The 21,718-nt window shown below is 41.1% G+C and overlaps 2 protein-coding genes across 5 annotated transcripts; one reads left to right on the top strand and one right to left on the bottom strand.

The window, feature by feature from the left end:
- Nucleotides 1–1,686: 1,686 nt before the first annotated feature.
- dnaja2b (DnaJ heat shock protein family (Hsp40) member A2b) lies at nt 1,687–7,318 on the bottom strand. Its single transcript, XM_028586102.1, has 9 exons — nt 7,096–7,318; nt 5,820–5,879; nt 5,181–5,407; nt 5,023–5,103; nt 4,757–4,890; nt 4,448–4,644; nt 4,161–4,305; nt 3,454–3,581; nt 1,687–3,346 (listed from the first exon to the last, which is right to left on the bottom strand). The coding sequence occupies exons 1-9, from the start codon at nt 7,171–7,173 to the stop codon at nt 3,158–3,160; spliced, it is 1,239 nt and encodes a 412-aa protein (XP_028441903.1). The 5' UTR covers nt 7,174–7,318; the 3' UTR covers nt 1,687–3,157.
- A 2,121-nt stretch (nt 7,319–9,439) lies between these two features.
- Nucleotides 9,440–21,273, top strand: ppp6r2b (protein phosphatase 6, regulatory subunit 2b). Of its 4 annotated transcripts, none has more exons than XM_028584620.1 (26): nt 9,440–9,764; nt 11,192–11,368; nt 11,505–11,660; nt 11,788–11,886; nt 12,245–12,431; nt 12,909–13,046; nt 13,132–13,197; nt 13,319–13,431; nt 13,527–13,640; nt 13,841–13,961; nt 14,395–14,556; nt 14,646–14,867; nt 15,001–15,065; nt 15,149–15,264; nt 15,381–15,466; nt 15,561–15,638; nt 15,742–15,839; nt 15,928–15,985; nt 16,219–16,340; nt 16,471–16,646; nt 16,747–16,903; nt 17,857–17,936; nt 18,438–18,648; nt 18,876–18,899; nt 19,798–19,944; nt 20,159–21,273. In XM_028584620.1, the coding sequence occupies exons 3-26, from the start codon at nt 11,533–11,535 to the stop codon at nt 20,190–20,192; spliced, it is 2,802 nt and encodes a 933-aa protein (XP_028440421.1). In that variant the 5' UTR covers nt 9,440–9,764; nt 11,192–11,368; nt 11,505–11,532; the 3' UTR covers nt 20,193–21,273. The 4 variants fall into 4 exon arrangements, with proteins under 4 accessions (XP_028440421.1, XP_028440419.1, XP_028440422.1 ...); XM_028584618.1 differs by having other exon boundaries at nt 14,646–14,876; XM_028584619.1 differs by lacking the exon at nt 9,440–9,764 and adding an exon at nt 9,821–10,052 and having other exon boundaries at nt 14,646–14,876.
- Nucleotides 21,274–21,718: the final 445 nt, after the last annotated feature.

Below are 21,718 nucleotides of genomic sequence, written 5' to 3'. Positions count from 1 at the left end.
GGGCTCACTGATCGCCCTCGCATGGAGCAAACCACCAGAGGGTGACACTGACTATGAGGCGGGGGCTGCAGTCGGAGGCACAGGACTCGTACAGTCAAGTGACACAAGCAGCACACCTGAACACACACAGTGTGACGAGACTTCTGGTGAGAGTGACAGAGAAGAAGTGAAACCCACTCGCTTCCACTCTGATTCCACAGGTCATCATGACGCACAGTCTGCAGACCAGCAGTGCAACACAGTAAGACAAGTACTCTGTAAGTGTCGAGCAGACCATAAAACATTGTATTAGTCATGCATCTGATTTTTATCTTTTTCTATTGTCATTAGTTGACATTGGAGGAGAGAGCAATAGCGGATCAACCAGAGAAGGGAGAATGTGACCTGCAAACACAAGCTTTGGAAGCAGAGAGCCTGCGGGCTGCACAACCACATCTCTTGGTCAACCCTTCTGAGATTAAGCGGCATGCTGGTGACTTCTGCTTTGAACTGACCAATGAGACAGCTAATGTGGACAGAGAAGTGCTTGAGTTGGAAATGTGTCCCGCTGCAGCAGAGTCAGAGCTGTGGGACCTGGGAGGGCCTGAACCCGCTCATGCTGAGGACCAGAATTGTAACTCACAAGCCACAGTAAGTCTGCTAGTTACACCTTTGTGCAGCCAGTGCTCGTGATTTTCACATTATTCACAACCATGTGCTGTTTCCCATGTAAAGGTTGACTGTAGCCCTGCAGAGAGGGAGGCAATGAGGGAACCCACACTGATGGAGAGGGAGCGAGCAAGAGAGCCAGTCTCGGCAATGGAGAGAGAAAGGACAATGCGCAACCTGGTGGACATGCAAAGAAAGGTCGAACAGAGGCAGCAGAGAGATAGACAGAGACAACTGCTGAGGGTGAGAGAATGGTGTAGAAGCAGAGTAGGGATTTCACCCACTAGGGACAGGTGTAGAGCACCACTGAAAGAGCATTCAGATCATTGTTTGCGAGAGGCAGAGGTGACATGTCACCCTGACACTGTCCTTCAGGTTCAGGAGCGTCTGTCGATCATCCAGAACAGAAAGGCAGAGGAAGACCTGCTTGGCCTGAAACACACAGACAGGCTTAGGCACCTCACACAAGATCTACCACAGGTAAAATGCTGCAGTTTGAGGAAATCAGTGTGCATAATTTTAAGTTTTTATCACCATTATTACATTGTGTTTTAGGAGGATAAGAACCAGCAGAAGACAGTTGTCAGAGAGCGACTGGAGCAACTGAGGAGAGAGCGCTCCTATGTCATGCAGTCCAAACGAGACAGGTAAAGGACACCTCTTTAAATTAAACAGGAAACACCAAAGTAAGGTTAACCAACAACCCCTATTTTCTTTCTGGTCATCTAGGAATACTGCAGGATTTAAGGAACTCCTGGGTCCAGTAGCTCTCCACAGCAGAGAAACTGATGATGGAGCAGACTGAGAAACTACAGCTGCGTCATTTTCAGTTAATAATTGTCAACACTTTTCAACCAACTTCTCTTTTTCTGATTTAAAAGCTATTGAGCTAAATTGTTTATCAGACAATACTGGGATGCGTGCAAGTGTAATGTTACACATTTTGTATCCACAGCGGCCTTCTGGTTTATGTTCATATAAGCACACATTACAAAACATGTTGTGAACGCAGGCTGTGCATATGAAATAAGACCGATCTCAAATTTGAAGTCACTGTTTATTATACAGTTAATTACCATATTGACAAACATAAGCATCAACAGTAATGTCATTTATCAATGACCCCCCTTTAGTTGTGTACACATTATCCCCGTGGCCTAAATTACATACACCATGAGTCACAGAGGTGCATGTTACAAATCTACAGAGGTTCCATCAACTTTCCTTCATGTGAACATAACATTTACATTGACACTGTTGGCCAATACTTGTGTAAGAAATAATGCGAGGAGACGAAGGACACTGCTGTAGACTTTGAATGCACCTATGGACTGGGGCTATATTTATTTACAGGTCTATGGTGATGGGAATATTATAACATGTCAAAGTATATAAGTTTGTCTAACAACTCTACGATGGGGAGATATGTATAATACAGAAGTTTGGTGTGGGCCCAGTGGTTTTCCTGCAGTGAGTAGAGGGAAATGTCTACATGGGAGAGATTCTCAGCAAATAAACATTGTTTTTTTCATCTTAAATGGTCTACTTACACTGCAGTCCAACACAAAGCAGGAATACCTTTCACTCTAATAAGCCAGGACATTCTACAGCAGCTCACACACACTGAGCCACTGCATTATACACATACAAAGTACACAAGGTGTGTCCTCAAATCAAATGAACACAACTTAGGTTCAAGTTATGTGGTCTCGAACACACTAACATTCAAATCAACAAAGACAAACAAGTTTGAATTCCAAACTAAGAAAATATGGCGCCTGGCTGACAGGTGCTTTACTCAGGGCTTTATAATTTCAACAATGGGCCAACTGGGGACTAAACAGAAAAAGTCTGCTTTTCAAAATATGACGGTTTGCCTTAGAGGATGAAGTGGATTAAACGTGCGGTTCTCAGCAGGCTGTGCAGAGGACACACTTTTAGGGCTGTAATCTGGTCAGCTCTTATGAAAGCAGGGCACTTTGATAGCAGTGACACACTGAAATTTAAACGGGCGTGGTGTCAGATTTCTCTGTAGTGTCCTGTCCGGACCCTGGATCTACATGTGCAAGATCTTCAGCAAGAAAGCAGCATGCGCGCGTGTGTGTGTGATAGACTAAACTACACCTTATACAAGATAGTCAACAATATTTGCATTTTATACACTAGACGGCTGTTTCCCACAGTGAAAGGTAAAAGCCTAGGATGAAAACAGGGCGGTCCGAGTCAAGTTCATTCAGCGAACCTTCTTGCTGGAGGCTTTGATGAGCACTACTGTCCATAAACACAAAATGGTCATCAAACGTCCAGCATTTCTATGACTTATGGGCACCATGGAACTGAGGAGGGTGGATTAACGTGTATATGTATTTGTGTATATCTCTTTTTCATGCGAATCATGAAAGGAGAGAAATCTGCATGTATGTGCGTCAAGTCTTGAATGGTGTTAGCAATGGGACTCAAGGGATGATCATGTATTTATGTGTGTACATGTCTTAATGAATGAGTCTTTCTATTGGTGTGCGCACTGCACTCCTGGGCCATGATGGCCCCCTTCCTCATCAGAACTATCATTGTAGGCCTCTCTCCTGGCTCCACTACCTGACCCTTGACTCTTGTCAAATTCTGTCAGGTCAACTTCCTCTGCATCGGCTGCAATAACAGGATTCTCAGCACGAGCAGGCAGCAAGCACTCGAGTTCCTAAAAAATAAGAATTGAATTAAAGAAAAGACGTCATGACCCCACAATCATTCAGCTTAACGGAGTTAAAATTGGCCAAGTCAGGATGTTTGAAGATTTCGACTCACATTCAGTTTTTCGGGGCTAATCCAGTTGTTTTCAGGAAACTGGACATCAAATTTGACATAAAGGTCTCCCTTCTCAAATGGGTTTCTGTACTGAGGCATTCCCTCTCCCTTCACCATTCGAATAGAACCTGTCACACAAACACACCAACAAAAGGGTGTACTGTAAAGGTGCAATAAGAATCTTTGACCTTGCAATTTACAAGATATGTACTACATGTTGTTACATAAACTAACAGAATTGTCAGGCAACTATACTTTAAATATGAACATCACTTTGCTTTTGGCATGTTATGGTGTGCTACAATAATTTAAAATCCTCCAATTTGTTTTTTATTTACACACTTAATAAGAAAACTATTACATTCTAACTAAGTTTTAACTGTCATATGAAATGTATGTGTATGCCTAAGACCTGGGGTAAAGACACAACATGTTTGCATAAATCATAGTTAATGGTGTATTACAGACACCTTTAGGATTTACCAGACAATTATAGATTTTTATCAATTATAAGATGGCTTGTTAGCTACTGCAAATGGCTAGTGGAGAAAGTTAAACTAGCTGCAAAAAAACCTTAATAGATGCAGTAACAAGTAAATATAAGAGCAATCATCTTTTGCACATTAGAATGTCCACCTGAACAAAAAAAAAGCAGAAATGTCATGAAAGAGATAAAATCAAGATATGTGGTATGAAGACACGTTTACCTGGCTCGATGACCTTGCCAGGTGGATATTTGACAAGCAACTGACGTCCATCAAGGTGTGCAACCGTCATCTGGAAGCCACACAGAGCCTCAACCAGGCCAATACGTTGGACCATGTGAAGGTCACTGCCATCACGGCGGAATTCCTGATTTAGATTGAAATTCAAAAACATTTTGTCAAATAAATGCACAAACATCCCCTTAATGAAAATGATAATCTTCTTAGCCATGATAACAATAAATACAGCTAAACAATCAATATCAGAAGACAATTGTTTGTTTTTTTACCTCATGCTCTTTCTCTTGCAGCACAAGGACTATATCTCCTGGTTCGACGCCTGGTGCTTGGTCAGCTTCCCCAGAGAATGTGATCTTCTGTCCATGTCTCATGCCTTTGTCCACATGCACCTCCAGAAGCTTAGTCTCCTTACTCACCTTATGACCCTCACACTTTCTGCAGCGGTCCTTCTCATTTATCACCTCACCTGCACACATACAGAGATTGGACATATTCAGAGTGCCGTTGTGCTCGTTATTGTACAACACCCGTGTCTTTAAAAAGTATTGTCAGAGAATGGGTGATTTCGGACATATTACCCTCTCCATTGCAGTCTGTGCAGACTGACTGCATCTGTTGAACCATCCCAGGGGCCAGCTGTCTAATCATGATTCTCATACCTCGTCCTCTGCATGCCACACACTTCTGCACTGCTCCTGCCTTACCCCCCTGACTAAAAGGCAAACAAAGAAGCATCAGCCTTGCTAACAGATTTCTACTGAAACAAAATTACTGCAATTACATAGTATCTTCCGTCAGTTTTTTTTTTAAAACAATTAAAGTGAGATATTCAATGCAAACTCACCCATTACAGGCAGCACAGAGCACATTCTTACTGAGCTGCAGTTTGGTGGTTTTGCCATTGTAGAGGTCTTCAAGAGAAACTCTGTGTGACAAAAGAGTTATGAGACGTGTGCACACATTATATTTGAACCACCCAAACTGTATTTATGTAACACTTACTTCAAGGGGTGTACCATATCATCTCCTCTCCTCCTGCCTCCATTGCGTCCTCTGCCCTGTCCCCCCATGAACCCAAACAGTCCTCCGCCAAAAATATGAGAGAAGATATCGTCCATGCCAGGCCCGCCGCCTCCTCCCTCCCGTAGCCCCTGTTCTCCATAGCGATCATAAAGCTCCTTCTTTTCTGGATTTGTCAGTACCTCATATGCGAAACTGATCTCTTTAAACTGGAAAATAAGAAAAAAGGAACATTCAGACAGCTTGACACAGTGTGGGAGACAAACAAATCAGCACATCACATAAAAAAAGGCCAACAAGTTTTGTCTTTGATGAGCCCATTAGAAAGTAAAATAAATAAAAATGACAGTCTAGTCTCTTGTGTCACATTCTTGCAGAATCTGAGGAATTAAGTCATACAGCAGTACAAATCAAACACAGATGCGCATTTCGCTGTTTTACATTCTGCACTCTGATCTTTACCATGTCTTAATTATCAAAGAGTTGGGCTGTGTGATCATGATAAACTAAGTTGACATAATTTCCTGGTCCCAATTGTTGAATTATGAGCTGCTGTTGTTAGCGCTGTTGCTAACTATGATGTTGCTACGGTTAACCATGACATGCTTTGGTGCATCATACCTTGTCTCCAGCATCTGGGTTCTTGTCAGGATGGTACTCTTTGGCCAATTTGCGGTAGGCCTGTAATAAACCAAAAATCAAAGTGAACCAAGCTGTGTTTGCACACTGTGTCAAATAGCTCTGCTAGCTAATCACTAAGTGTCTGCTGTCAAACACATCAGGACACTATAGCAAGAGCATCGCTGCCTTTGACATATCAGACACAATACTCAAGCGCGAAGAAGGCGTCAACAAAACGACATCCGAAAATCTTCATCTTTTGGGTTTACCTGCTGTACGTTAAATAACTGTCATGCTCTTCTGCCAAATCTACTAACACAAATCTAAAAGCACTTCAAAATAAAGACATTAAAAAATGTAGGTGAATCACAATGTCGTCGTTTTGGTAGGAAAAACAGCTGGGATAACGATTGTCCGTTTGCTACATTAACTCTCGTTAATTTGGTGTCACAGAATATAAGACGAATATACAGGGGGTTACAAACATGGTAAAATGTCTGAAGTGATGTTTGACAAGGGCCGTATGGTTTGTTGATCATAAACAATCCCATTAACTGCCTGGTGTTTGAATGGAGTTTGGGGTAACGTTACACAGAGACCTAACGTTAGCTACATATTGGCTAAGTAGCTACACGACGGGTGATATTAACGTTTACGAACTACCACACCACCACACAAGTTTATCTGTTAATGTAACTCATAACGTAAAGATTCATTTCATGCCAAGTTTAGCGTTACCAGATGTTACACAAAAGCAGGGAACACACAAGCGGGTTTCTTTTTTTGGTTAAATTATTTTTCCATGTAGCTAACGTTGAGCTGTTTAGTCGAAACTTGCTTCTTTACTGCGCGAATTGGTAGAGACTATTTGCTGGAATGTATAATCTAACGTCATTAGCCGGCAAGCTATTAACGTTACACTCGTGGTCACCAGTGTATTTCTTCTCCATCCTTCGAATTTATGTAGCTAGCTAGCTAGCTAGCTAACGGTAGACACGATGAAAATCCCAATCATTGCCGATTTTTCACAAACACAAATTAATAGCTTTAATTGTTTTCAAAAACGTCGTCGTCATGAAGTAGCTACTGAATAGCTAGTTATCTAGCTCGCTTATCTTACTGGCTAACGTTAGGCTAGCAAGCTGCTGCTGAGAATCCTCAGCTAGCGTTCACGTTAGCTTGTTTCTAGGCCAAATTTCACTGGTGGCCTCTCTTCTTTTTTAATGTGTTCTTACTAAACACATTTCCTTTTCGTTTGAAAGGGTCATTTACCTACCTTCTTTAGTTCATTTTCAGAGGCAGACGGTGAAACCCCGAGGATGTCGTATAGCTTAGTGTCCACAACGTTCGCCATGATGCTAACCGGCGGCTACACAGAAAGACCTTCTGCGGAGGTTCAGCTGAACGAGGAACCGACGAGGCAACAATCACCGGCTGTGACTGTCCAGGGTTGCCAGATCTTGCGACACAAACACCCACTCGCAAACAGTTGCCACAAAACAGCAACCCTCTTATTCCAAAAACAGTAACACTAAGGGCTTATGTATTTGCGTTGAATGTATCATTTTCAATACGGCACGTTTAATTATTACTGATATTAACGCTGTATGTTAAAATGCGAGTGCCAACATTAGGTTGAAATGGCTGTAACGTTACATTTACTTAGACTGGATGAATAGAATGCATGAAGAAAAACACCTGCTACAAACCTATATTCAAATTTGTCTTCTGACCGTTGGTATCTAGATAACATGGGGACGTGTGTGAGAGAAAGGCAATCAGGAGCTTAAGAAGTTTAAGTTTAAGAAGAAGAAGACTTTATATCCCCAGTGGTGAAATTAAATTTTTACACAGGCCAAATACACACATATGCACAAACAGGACCTATGCATGCATTAATGGAGAGATGTCAGAGTGAAAAGAATGTCAGTGGCAGTAAAAATGTCAGAGTTAAAGTTCACTATGAGTGAATTTGGCTTTTTAAAAATATATCCCCGATATCTTGGAGTTTCCATATGGAGAAGAGCAACATGTACTGTAACTGAGGTAGATAAATCGGAAAGCCCACTCCATAGAGAGCACTAAAATAAATTGTCTAAATTCACTGGAGATTTTCCTTTGGAAAATAGTGGCCCAATTTTGGTTATATCTGGGTTCAGTCAGACTCCTACGGTGCATCACAACCATAAAGCCCCTGTTTTCTGCTTGTTCTATACCAGAATATAGCAACCTAACCCTGAGGGGAATTTGAGTCACTAAACTTGCAGCTGTCAAAACCAATGTCTCTTGTTGGGTATACTGCATCAGATTTTTCAAATAGCACATTTGTATAGGGATTCACACAATTCTGCAGATACTTAAGGGCTAAGGAACTACATAAGCCTACAGTAGTAGTGGGAAGTAATGTACCTTTACTCAAGTACTGTTCTTAAGTAGGCTAAAATAGAAGTAGGCTACTTGTACATTACAGTATTTCCATTTTATGCAACTTTATACTAGGCTACTCCACTACAATTCAGAGGGAAATATAGCACTTTTTACTCCACAACATACTTTACAGCTATAGTCTGTAGTTACTTTTCATATTAAGCATTTGCATACCAAACCTGTATATCAATTTATAAAATATTGTTCATTATTTTAGATTACCCTACCCAAAAGTATAGGCTAAAGCAATTGAAATGAGATACACTTCAACCAACAATATTGATAATGATCCAAAATTATAATAATATAACTCTTACAGGGGGTGTTCTGCAAAATGAGAACTTTTAGTTTTGATAAACCTACTTTAAGTACATTTTGTTGCACTTGTTGCCTTTAACTTGTGATGCAGTATTTATACATTGTGGGATTGCTTCTTTTACTCAAGAAAATTATCTGAATACTTCTTCCACCACTGACCTGTATGGAGACAGAGTACATGGGCTCTGCTTTGGTTTTTGCCTGGCAGGGATTATTATGTGATACCTCCACAGTGCAGGTGCACTATATGATAAAATAATGCAGAACTGTAAACTGACACAGTCCTGTTCAGGGGCGGCATGACAGCATGGGGGAGACCAGAGTCATTGCACAGGGGGCCTCAGTACACCAGGTGATGAACAAGTTCCTTTTTGTAGGTGTTCAAAAACTTGTTTTGAGTCGCAACATACATTTCTATTATCTACCTGCTTTTTTCATGTTGCAAATAAATTTGTAAATATTCAACAATCAGATTGGTCCCTGGGCCTTTTGACAACATTTTGAGGTCAGAAAGTGAGGGACAGTCCCTAAACACTGTTGCATTGTGTCCATGGCAAGACCAGAGCAATTTATGTGCGTGCATATCTTATTGCATTTTCTTCTGAATCTGAATATGTTACTGCATCAGCCTACTTGATACTGTACCACCCAGCTCCTGACAGCATTTTTTCAGTCTGACCGCAAATAAATAAGGCCTGGTTATAAACACACAAAAAATCAAGAACATTAATATTACAAAACAAGAATGGAACAATGTAATCATCACATATATAACATATCTAATATAAACACATAACAGTAATTACACGTAAATTAAAATAAACAAAATTACAGGTGACATTTGATTAAGCACACTATAAAAAAACAAACACAGTATATGGACAGCTGAACTTTTTATTACGTTTTAGGTATCCGCCATTTTGATTTCCAAATCTGACAGATTTTCTGTTGACTGCCTGCTGAAGTGTAATTTGGACAGTGTCAACACACCATACTGTAGTTCAACACAGCCGCTCGGCAGGCATCCACCGTGCGACGGCAGTGTGTAAATGAGATTGCAACCGGGGAAGGGTAGCATCTTCCAGCTAACAACGCACTTCATGAATAGCCAGCTATGGGCCTCCGGATGACCTGACAGCCAAAGTCGCCGAGTTGCCGTACAGCTTGTAGATGACGACCGATAGAAATGATGGATAAAAGGTAACAGTCGCTTGTCTTTTGGGAGAAAAATATATGTGAACTAACGTAAACCCTGTACGAGCTGCATCTCTGTCAAGTGGTCGGAAAGACGGTAACTTACTGCTAACGTTAGGTCTGAATCATCGTCCCACTTAGCCACGCAGCCGTGATAAATAACGGACCAAGGATAGCTTTTGATGTAGCTAATATAAACATCGTTTGTCACCGGTACAGTATTGAAAATAGTTTGGTAACGTTAGAAACATGATAAGACATTGCTAGCGGGCTGGTTAACGACCTGCATGCAAGGTAAGTGCAATGCACCGTCGTTAAACACTGTAAAACGCACTGGTAACAGGAGGTAACGTCAAACTAATTTAGCGTGAAGTTAAGATACCTGTCTGGATAAGATAAGTAACCTTAATTCACGCTGATATGGTTGTTACTCTGTTATAACTAATACATGTTGCTAGCTAACAATAACCGCTACCAGCTGATTTTAGGACGCTAGAGGCCTGTCTCAGAGCTGACTATGGTTGTGCTGTTGTATGGAATTTAAAATCCTTATCTAGCTGTGGGGAATGAGCTTAAAAAACAGCTGTTTGTTTTGTTTAGCCTTACCATGTTTATTGAAGAGATGGGTACACTAGGGCAGCATACTCAGAGATCGTTATTGTTATGCAATACATTAAAATGGTGCTTGGAAATGAGCAAGTTATGTTCAACCCACATTTATTTATATTACACCTTCTAGCGTGTGAATGCTGACTTTGCTGTATCCGAGATCATATCCATTTTCATTCAGGGCCTTTCTCACAATTTAGACAAACACATGCTGTTTAATCCAATGGATGATGGTCTGAATCATAGGCCAATTTTGGTTAAATGGATGCTTTACTGTATCTGTGGTCAGCTTTAGTTCAGGGGGATGTAAGGTGAAGAACCCTCCCTTAAAGCCATTGACCAGTGATAACTCCTTAAACAGTGGTCAACTGTCATTATCACCAAAAACACCTAGTCTCAAGTTTGCATTTTGTATGAACAGATGTCAGTTAATGCAAGACTCAATAGTCCTCGCCCAATTCACTATGTGATACATTTGTTTTATGTCAACAACAGTTTACAAAGTATTCATATTGCACACTGTTAAGTGTCTTCTTGCAGAGGGTTTGTTTTGTTCAACATTATTTTCACTCCAGTCATTACTTGCTGATGTAACTGTATGTGTGAGGCCATTCTCAAAGCAGGCTGGGTAATGTCAATACACAGATGTGCTGCCCTAACTCAATTACAGATGCATTGCTTCCTGCTCTCTCCTTAGAGGAGAGCAAGCCTAGTCTCTGCACTTGTGCTGACTTTAACTCCTCTTCTGGTTCTAAGGAAGGCAGAGCAAGTCTTCCTGGAATTGATTCTGTAACATTTGTTATTTCTTATTTTCTCATTACCAGATTGAAGCCAATCTCTCCTGGGGTTGTGTGTCTGTTGTTAGTATGAATGAAGTGGGTGTGTTTGTGTTTTCATTGTGTGAATTTGCCGATGCTGATTGATGTCCAGGGCATGCAATGTCAGTAAGACAAATGGCTGTCTAGCAAAGTCTGACTGAGGATCCTACTCCTTGTCCAAATGTAAGAGCATACATTCATATTGTATCACAGAATGAATTGATGTTCAGCACACAATTGAAAATTGTCATTAACTTGTACATGTTTGCTACACGGTCATGATAGTGATCACCATGCTACATTCTCTTTTTGTTAACAGCTAAGTGTAAGTGTCTGTGACGTCAGCCATGTTTTGGAAGTTTGACTTACACACATCTTCTCACCTGGAGGCTTTACTGGACAAGGAGGATGTCACGCTCATTGAGCTCATGAATGAGGAAGATGTCTTGCAGGAGTGCAAGGCCCAGAACAGGAGGTCTGTTTATTGTTAGCTTAAGCATATCTGCAGCACATTATATTATTGCATATTATTCATTTTCAGTTATTCCTGCTGGTGCTAACTGGTGCTTTTTTTCTTCTTCTTCGTCATTATGGATTTGTAGACTTCTCCTGTTCCTGTGCCAGAACCAGTGCATGCAGGACCTGGTCCGTATGATTACTACAGAGCCCCCTGCTGGTGTAGAGGAGACAAAGCGCTTCAAGTAGGTGGTTGTGTAGAATGTGCTGATGTAGTATATTGTATCCAGGGAAAGATGTGTTTTTGCTGGTGCTGCACTACATCATATCTCTTACCTGCCATTTTGTAGTAAAGATGAGAGCTTCAGTGGACTCAGATTTGTGAAATCCAATTTTTGATCCAACCATTTAACCAAACTATTGATAATTAATTTTAAATGCAAAACTACTTAATTGGCCCTTTGGCCTATCAAGCTGTGAAAAGCAGGACACTCCTGCTCCTGTTTTTTTTTTTTTACTTTCGCACTACTAAGGTAGAAAATAAGAATTAGTTTTGTTTGTGCTTGGTTTTACTGCCAGGTGTGTTCTCTTAATTAATTACAGGTATCCAAATATAGCATGTGAGCTGTTGACATGTGATGTGGGAGTGATCAATGATAAGCTGGGTAATGAGGAGCCTCTGCTGGAAACTCTGTATGCCTTCCTGGAGCAGCCATCCCCACTTAACCCCCTCCTGGCATCTTTCTTTAGCAAAACAATTGGGAACCTCATCACACGGAAGACTGAGCAGGTAACACACACCGACTCACGCACACTCGCACACAGCTAAATCAAAGGGCATACTTGGAGACGATGCCGGCTGTGTTATTGTGTTGTCGTGATTTAATTCATGAAGTCTGAGTTGTGCTTACAGCAAGATAATGGAAACTGCTCACACTGGGAATAACTCTCAGCCAAGATAGCTATAAAGTTTCATTTCTCTTCAGCTGGTTGGTCCAGAGCAACATATCTTGAAAACTGTCCCAAAAGCTGTGACATTCTGAATGGATATTTATGTTCCAGATTCTGGTGTCCTTCATAATCTTGACCATCACTTTGGTCCATGATACTCTTTGCAGAAACAACATCCCGCTTACTCACGATAATTTTTTTTTCTATCCAAGAAATAATCCCAATGACAGCTAGGTTCCTGTCCATGTCCTTTTCTTAATTTAAGTCTGGACACCTATTTTCAGTTTTGTATCATTTCACTCTCTGTTGTGTTCAGGTGATTAGTTTTCTGCGACAGAAGGATGGCTTCCTTTCCTTGGTCCTGAAGCATATTGATACATCAGCCATGATGGATGTGCTCCTAAGACTTATCAGCTGTGTGGAGCCACCCCCTCTTCGGCTTGAGACACTTATTGTATGAGACAAATGGACCCACATTCATACTTTTACACAAAACAAACTGATATTGTTTGCAGTTATAATGTGCATTTTCTCAACAGTGGCTGAATGAAGAGAAGCTGGCCCAGAGACTCGTAGAGCTCATTCACCCTGAGAGAGATGAAGAGGTAGAAGGGCATTTCTTATATTAATGAGTAACTCATTTCTGTGCTAAAACATACTATCACTAACACTCAACACTCAAGACAATTTACAGGACTGAATGTTCATTTTTTTCTTCTCTTACAGAGGCAGTCCAATGCATCTCAGACATTGTGTGACATCATTCGTCTAAGCCGAGACCAGGCCAATCAGCTCCAAGAGATTTCACAGCCTGACCCTTTGCTGACTGTGCTGGAGTCGTAAGTCAGACACACACACACACACACACACACACACGTTTGCACTTCTCTTTACAGGATGTGGAGGCAATCACATATTCCATTGTGTTCCACAGGCAAGAGTGTGTGGAGCAGTTGCTGCAGAATATGTTCTCAGCAGATAGCACTGAGAGCTGTATCATCAATGGAATTCAGGTTCTTCTCACATTACTGGAAATCAGGAGGCCTGTGTGAGTGTGAGACTTTAAAGCAATTTTAAACTGTCTATAAATAATACTATCTAGTCTTAATTTGTGAGGATCGCTAATGTCGTTTTTCATTTGACCCCTATCCTGGTGAAGATAGTCACATCTCTCTTGTGTGACCATTTATTACATGTTCTATCCATCTGTTTCCTGTTTTTGATGTGTTGGGACTGTTTTTATGACAGGGTGGATGGTGTTATGGATGCTCAGGGATTTGAGAAAAGTTACACTGTTAACAGCAGCATTTTGTTGGCCATCCAACCACACCTGATACACTTCCACCAGCTACTTCTGAAGCCACCCAAGGTACGTAAACAAATATATATAATCATCTATAGGTCCTTAATATTAGCTCTTGTAGTATGAGATAACATGCTACACATTAATGATAGTTATCAATAGAAATATCAGAGATTCCCTGCACAGCAGTATAACTCATCCAGGTGCTAGTCCCAGGCAATATGGAAAGCATCAAACATTAATCAAAGGCTTGTCCCACACCAAAACTCATAAGGGAAAGCTCTTTCACTTGCAGAGAGTGAGAACGTGCTATAAATATCAAGCATGTTCTTATTTTTTCTCTATAACCCCATTATTCAATAGTTATGTTTGATTCTGTGCCATTTAGATATTATTTGTTGTGCAGTAGAATCACCTGTATAATAAACCTTCAGAAACCTGCTGAACCTTCAGACTGTTTTCCCAATTCCTCTATGCCCTCAATCTGTCTTACTTTTAGCGAAATCCCATGCTGACTACTCTCGGTGTGCTGGAGGAACCATTAGGGAACACGCGTCTGCACGTAGCCAGACTGGTGGCCTCTCTGCTGTATACCAGCTCTGCTAGCCACGCGGTCGTAGCACAGGAACTCTGCCGACTCAATACAATGGACCTGCTACTGGTGAGATGAGTAAAACGTGCTGCATTTTCAGAGCACAATGTTTAGAAAGTGAATCATGTTAAATGTCCCAAAATATGCCTTTTTTTCAGGACTTGTTCTTCAAGTATACATGGAACAACTTTCTGCACCTCCAAGTGGAGCTCTGTGTTGCTGCCATCCTCCGGCCCTGTGCACATGAAATGAGACTTCAGCCTGGCTTGGGATCGCAGGAAAATGTCAAGCCTCATCATGATGCTTCACAAGAGCAGGCTTTGACTGATACCCCTTCTGAACCTTCAGCCACCCCTGAAAACTCTGCACACAATCTAATGGTGACTCATGTAGGTGTCTCTGCTCGTGTCTGAAGCAAGAGGCTTAAATGACATTGAATCTACCGGAAAAGCCACTGCAGTGGTTCTTTCTGAATTAAAACAATTGATTGACTCTATCTTTGTCTCTCTAAAGTTGTTCCAGCACTGCCACCTTGTCCAGAGGATTCTGGAGGCTTGGGAAGAGAATGATAAAATACAGTAAGGAACTTAATGGCATGCTGTTGTTTTTGCTAACAGACTACAGTATAGCCTATGGGGTAAGTGTGGTACTTCTTTTTCAGGTCAGAAGGTGGTATGAGAAGAGGGTACATGGGACATCTGACTAGGATTGCCAACACAGTAGTCCACAACCTGGAGAAGGGCCCGGTTCACACACAGATTAGTAGCCTCATCACAGGTGTGTGTGGACATGTGAATTCAGATTCCTATGAGAAAGAAGGAATTTACCCTATTGCCAATCAACTGAAATATTACTTTCTTAATGCTGTTGTTTTTTTTGTTTTCTTTATGTAGGGCTGCCAGAGGACTACAGAGGGCGCTGGGAAACCTTTGTAGACCAGACCCTGTCAGAGACTAATAGGAAGAACACCATAGACCTGGTAAACACACACACATGCTCATCTACATTATATAGTAGTTGTTTGTTATACGCAAGCACTCAAACTTCCTTTGCGATGGTTTTTCCATGTCCAGATTGGCACTGGAAATCCACGCCCTTCCTCAGAGGATGATATGGAGAGCCCCTTCCCTAAAGAACTGACACTACAGCAGGTACACATACAAAAGCAGACACACACACACACACACACACACACACACAAAATATTGAGGGCTTCTGTATCAGAAATGGTAATCTAATTCAAATGTGTTTTAGGCCTTTTCAGACTACCAGATCCAGCAGATGACGGCTAACTTTGTGGATCAGTTTGGCTTTAACGATGAGGAGTTTACTGATCATGATGACAGCATTGGGTAAATGAACTGACATTCCTCTCTGTATGACAGTGAAGTGAACTATTGTTATTGTGTGTCAATTGAGTGATTTCTACTGCTGTGGCAGGGCAACGTTTGACCGAATTGCAGAGATCAATATCAATATTGATGCAGGCCAGGACACTGTGAGTTTATTTAGATTATTTACACAAATTTATTTGCTCATTTGTTTTATGAAGTATTTCTGTAATGCTTTGGGGCTGTACATGTTTGTTAACTAGGGGCCATAAGAAAATAATTAAAACAACCACATGATTCAGGTTTCAACTTAATCTTAGCATTTGTCATGCAGCATTAGGAATGTCAGTGTACACTGATTAAACTTGACACATTGTATATGTCCACCTGTCCTTTGCAGGCTAATACAGCTGTGTTTGAGGCCTGTTCCAAGGAGAGGATTCATCCCTTTGATGATGATGAAGAGGACATTTGGGAGGAGAAAGAGATCAACTTTGCCACACAAACCAAGTCCCGTAACAGGTAGGCGCACAACTGTAAATACAGATGCTATAAATGCTCTGGATTTTATTTCAGCACTATGCTTGAGGTTGGGAATAATGTAATCAATTGCCCTCAACCAAATGCACTACAACGTTTTGTTTGATTCAAGGTTTGGTGGGTCACGATCATCCCAGAGCCCCGCACCCAGTAAAGATTGTGATAGGACAGCAGCTTCTGGCACTGAGGCATCTGACAGAGCAGCAGACTCAGACTCCGAGGAAGGAGAGGATCCTAAAGATGACCTGGATCCTTTCTCAAACCAGGGCCAGACCGAGGCAACAAAGAGTGAGACATATTATATTCTACAGTAATGCATAATTGTTTTGCCCTACATGTTAGGGCTAAAGCAGGTTTTAAGCATGTGTGTGGTGCTTTTCACACTCAGGCACTGGCTGGATAGCAGACTTCGGGGAGGTGAACTCAAAGGCTCCTGCACCAGGAGTGGGCTTTTCTGCCTGGGACACTCCAGCCTCCCAACCAGCTGCCACAGAGGCAGAGGAGAAAGGGTGGGCCAAGTTCACTGACTTCCAGCCTTTCTGTTGGTGAGTCTGATTGTGGTCTAAACATGAGGAGCTTATTTGGGAAATTGCATCTTAAAGCTTAATGCAAGTTTGCATAATTATCTGGCATTTATTTGCAGCTTAAAGTTAAACAAATACAACTTTCAAACCTTGGTTGTACCCATTGTCCCCAAAAGCATTCCTGTAGTTGTTGTTTTTTGTTAAAGAATTAAAGTGCCCATATTATGCTCATTTTCAGGTTCATAATTGTATTTTGAGGTTGTACCAGAATAGGTTTAAATGGTTTAATTTTCAAAAAACACCATATTTTTGTTGTACTGCACATTGCTGCAGCTCCTCTTTTCACCCTGTGTTCAGGTCTCTGTTTTAGCTACAGAGTGAGACATCTCACTGCTGTAACATCTTTGTTGGCGGTCGCACATGTGCAGTAGCTAGGTAAGGATCGTATCAGCTAGCTAGCTGTTTAAACAACCTTGGTCAGTTACAAGGGAGGATTAGCCGGGAAACTTCTAAACGAGGGCGCACTTCGAACTTGGCGTGGAATACCTGCAGAACAGGGACATGTAAGTAGTTCTTTTGTAGATTATGGTGAACTAGTGTGTATTGTAGCAGTGTTTTGGCATTGAGAACGAGCTAGCATGCTGTGGTTAGCCCCTTTGTGAACAGCTCACCTGGAGACTGAAGGCAGGTTACATTCAGAAACCCGTATCTCACTCAAAACAGCATGGATTTTTTTTTTCTTCAAGTTTGTATGCGTGTGGAACCACCAGAGACACAAAATAACACCCCAAATCCCAGAAAGTGATTTTTCTTTTTCATAATATGGGCACTTTAAACTTTTTTGCACAGGCAACCATAGACACACTGTAACGGGGACAAATTCACCCTTAAATTACAATGGCTGTGTGTCTGTAGTTTATTAACTGTGCTGGATTTTCTGCAGGTTTTCTCATTTGTGTGACTTATGTCCCCAGCTCTGAAACAGGCCCCAGATGCAGCTCACCTGTGGACTCGGAGCTCAGCGGATCTGGCAATACCAAATCAAACCAGAACCGTAAGTTGCTGCTGCATGGCACATTCAACTACATAGTCAATGGGCTTTAAAAAAAAAACTCAGTCACATGTTTATTTTTTAATTTTTTAAATAATTCAAAATTGACAATTGCAAATACATACTTTATACCACATTGAACTTTTTATTCTTTTATTAAAATTAATATAAGAAAAGGATATACAGTCAAACAGTAGTAAGTAAAGTAAGTTTACTCTTTAATAAAAAAATCACCATTTGTGAAAAGTCACAATTTCGGAACAAATTTATTTCCTCTGAATTAGAACACAAAAATCTTTTAGTTGGCCAACTACTGAGGTAAAGTGATGTGACTGTAAGGCTCATAGAGTCATATGACCCAAGCCTACAGTATATGCATTTGGCAGCTCATTACTACTGCCTCTTAATCTCTTACCTCTGAGATGAGTTGACCTGAGTTGACCTGGGAAATGAGCGTACATCCACGTTCAGGTCAGATGATTTCTTCTCCCTCGCTCTCCGCAGCATGTGTGTGGAGTGTGTGTGTGGCGAGAAAAGCTCCACTGGTGGCATCAGACAGCTCTTCCTCCAGCAGCTCAGAGAGCGATGAGGAAGAAGGAAAGAAAAAGTCTGCAACAGGCGAGACGGTCACCAAAGAGACCATCACCACGGGGGCTGGCAAGGAGACAATTCGGCTCACAGTGGACGCAAAAAATGAAAGAGCAGTCTTCAGCAGGTAGACACGCTCACATACAAATGATGTGCAGCTGCTCTGTCTTGATTGGTTCAGCGTGTCCCCCTTCTCCTATTGTAGTGTTGTAAGTGCTTTTATAGAGCCCTTCTTCCCCTTTACCACCCACAAAACCTTCCCCCCCCACAATTTTACCTCCACCTCTCTGTTTTTCTTCTGATATTGCCCTCCTCCTGTCTGTTTCCTCCTTTCTCATCTCCCCTTGACTCCAGAGTGTTCAGACCAGCAGTCAGACGGTATGTTGTGCTTGAGGTCCTTTGCTATGGAGTGCGGAATGCGTTCCTGAAATTGTAAAAGGATTTAAAGGGCCATCATAAGCACAGATGTGCCACATGTTTTCGTTTGCTCGTTGCATTTAACAGGATGTGATATAACAATTCCTTGCCATAATTCGGGACAAGCCTAATTCATCACAAAAAAAATATACTAACCCACAACTGGTGGCTTGTAGAGAACCTACCTCTGTTTGGATGCAAGGCTTATCCTTTATTCCAGACGATGACCTCCGGCATTAAACGTCCACTCAGCATTTTAACAGTGGCCTGTTATCTTATGAAATTACACTTAAAGATGAGGGCAGTGTAATAACTACTCACTGTGGTTTTATGATACAGATCATTCTTGTCTCATTCATTACATTAATAAAGCCAAAGTTGATATGATTTGTTTCAGAGCACCCACACTACTAACAGAATGTCAGATAGCATGCTATGAACAGAAGTTGCTACCAATCCAGCATATCAACATTCTAACAAATCAAGACATTAGCAAGTTACTAACAAACGTGATACAAGCATGATACAATTAAATGGATCCTACTTGGAATCTGAGAGTAACTACCTGAGCACAAACCTTAGCAGATGTGTGCCCTACTCACTTTGATTTTGATCAGTCCCAGCCAGCTATATTTTGGCAGTAAGAGAAGAGTGGATTCACACACTGCTGTACCCACTGGGCTTGGTAATAGCCAGTGTGGACAGCTGAAAGCAGACAACCGTGGTAACATTTAGCCAATAGCAGAAAGTAGCATCTGCAGTTTGTTCTTTACATTAGGTGTCACCTTACGAGTTAAGGTGACAATCCCTGGCTAACCCCACTAGTTAGTTACAGCTTTATTTGTTGTTGTTTTTGCAGCGAAGCAGATAAGGTACCGATAGAGGGACTCTCCATCAAGGACAAGAAGAAAGGAAATGAGAAAGAAAGCGAAAAGGAAAAGAAACATGAAGACTGTCCCAACCCAACTACCACCAGTCCAACTAAGCAGTCGGCTGTTGTCACACAGTAAGTGTGTGTTTGTATAGAGCTGAATAAAGCAGGTGTGAGATCACCATATAAAAACAAATACTTCAAATCCTTGGTAAAACACCTCCCAAGAATGAATTTGGGTGGTGTCAGAAGTCTCAGTGGCAAATATCTCAAAAACCTTGGCAGATATAATTAAACTTGTCTGAATTTTCTTTATCCTGTGTTTCTCATATATTTTTTTACCTTACAGAGAGACGCAGCCCTCTGTTAATGGACCAGCTTAACGATGCAGCACAGGCACACACACACACACACACACTCTCTACATACCTGTCCATTCAACACACAGCAATGCCACCTTTGCTTCCTGTTAGCAGCCCTCCAATGCCCTTTTTTTGTGTCCAAAGAATGGAAGATGCTCAGTGTTGAGGTCAAACAGCCCTTAAGAGTATGAATGCTGGATAACATAACTACACATAGGTACATTGATCTCTCCTGCACCTTCATGACATAATTACAAGTGAACCGCTTCAAAGAGGAATGTGTGTTTTAAAGAACATGTCATCGTACCAGACCCCAAAGCCAAATTCTGTATGATTTTCCCATTGGACTTAGGAGAGTGACTTTCTATTAGAGCTTTTGACTGTTTACACTTTAGTAAATAAGACTGTATTCAAATAATCAGCCAAGATTACAAAAGCCAAGATGCTTGCAAAGCTAGCCACCATTTTCTCTTCAGCATTTCAATGTACATGCTAGACAGACATTTCATTAGTGCAAATGTGTGAGTGATTAAAAATGTGGCTTTTTTTTCTTTTCTTCATACATGCTACTGGAATAATTTCTCAGTCCAAGTAAGATTTCTTTGCTTTGATCATGTAGAACATAAATGCTCTGTTTTTGTTAATTTGGAGCATCAGATTTTAGAGCATTATGAGTCACTTCCTCCTCAAACCTCTGATTCCGGTAGTTTAGAGGTGTGTGTGCTGTTGTATCCATGTGTGTAGACGTGTGTGTGTGTGTGTGTGTGTGTGTGTGTGTTTAAGCTCTGTCTGAGGTACAGCGTGCATCTTCAGGTCAAAGGAGAGGTATGCAGATACAAAGAAAGCACACCTGTCACACACACACACACACACACACACACACACACTTACACGCACACAGTGCTATACACACATGCAAAAAAAAAACACTGATGTGCACATACTAATTCATATCACCCTCAGAGCTGTTTAATGTAATATTTGTGAAATTTAAACCTGTATTAGGTTGTGGCTATTCTTGGTAATATGTAAACGTAATATAAATGTAAACAGTATATATAAACATTATATCTATTTTTGGAATAAATCCAATGTATGGAAAGGCGGTTGTTTTGCAGGTTGCAACGTGTGTATTGTATGTGTGTGTTGTACTGTTGAAATGAGGCAATAATGATGTCTGTGTTTCGGTTAATACCCCAGCATCAGTTCCTGTTCCTTTGCTACATGCTTCCTACATAGAGGTTTGGGAGTCTGCGTGAATGTGAGTCGGTAGTCTGCAGTGTGTCCTCTGTATTACTTACTTAAAGGATCATACCGGTTTATTAGAACTTGGGTCTTTTTTTCATTCATCAGTTTTAAACAAAATACCAGTCTAACCAATCTTATTTGGAAGAAAAAAACGAAGGTGAACATTAAAATAATACCAGAACTACTGCTTCAACTTATACACTTTATCATATTACGTATGTGCACATATCTTTCCCATGTAATGAAGGATTATTATTAACTAGAGTTGAATAATACAATAGTTGATTGACACAAAAATA

The sequence above is a fragment of the Perca flavescens genome, chromosome 8 (genome assembly GCF_004354835.1).
Source record: "Perca flavescens isolate YP-PL-M2 chromosome 8, PFLA_1.0, whole genome shotgun sequence".
NCBI lineage: Eukaryota > Metazoa > Chordata > Actinopteri > Perciformes > Percidae > Perca > Perca flavescens.
The sequence above is the reverse complement of the archived record's forward strand: the minus strand, read 5'-3'. Positions and strand labels throughout refer to the sequence as shown.

Excerpts from the sequence above, each read along its gene's own strand:
- dnaja2b (XM_028586102.1), bottom strand. The coding sequence starts at position 7,173 with ATGGCGAACGTTGTGGACACTAAGCTATACGACATCCTCGGGGTTTCA. Across the intron at positions 5,880-7,095 it reads CTGAAAATGAACTAAAGAAG|GCCTACCGCAAATTGGCCAA; the intron begins GTAGGTAAATGA and ends GGTTTATTACAG. Across the intron at positions 3,347-3,453 it reads TTAGCCCCGAAAAACTGAAT|GAACTCGAGTGCTTGCTGCC; the intron begins GTGAGTCGAAAT and ends CTTATTTTTTAG.
- ppp6r2b (XM_028584618.1), top strand. The coding sequence starts at position 11,533 with ATGTTTTGGAAGTTTGACTTACACACATCTTCTCACCTGGAGGCTTTA. Across the intron at positions 11,887-12,244 it reads GAGGAGACAAAGCGCTTCAA|GTATCCAAATATAGCATGTG; the intron begins GTAGGTGGTTGT and ends AATTAATTACAG. Across the intron at positions 13,198-13,318 it reads ACCCTGAGAGAGATGAAGAG|AGGCAGTCCAATGCATCTCA; the intron begins GTAGAAGGGCAT and ends CTTCTCTTACAG.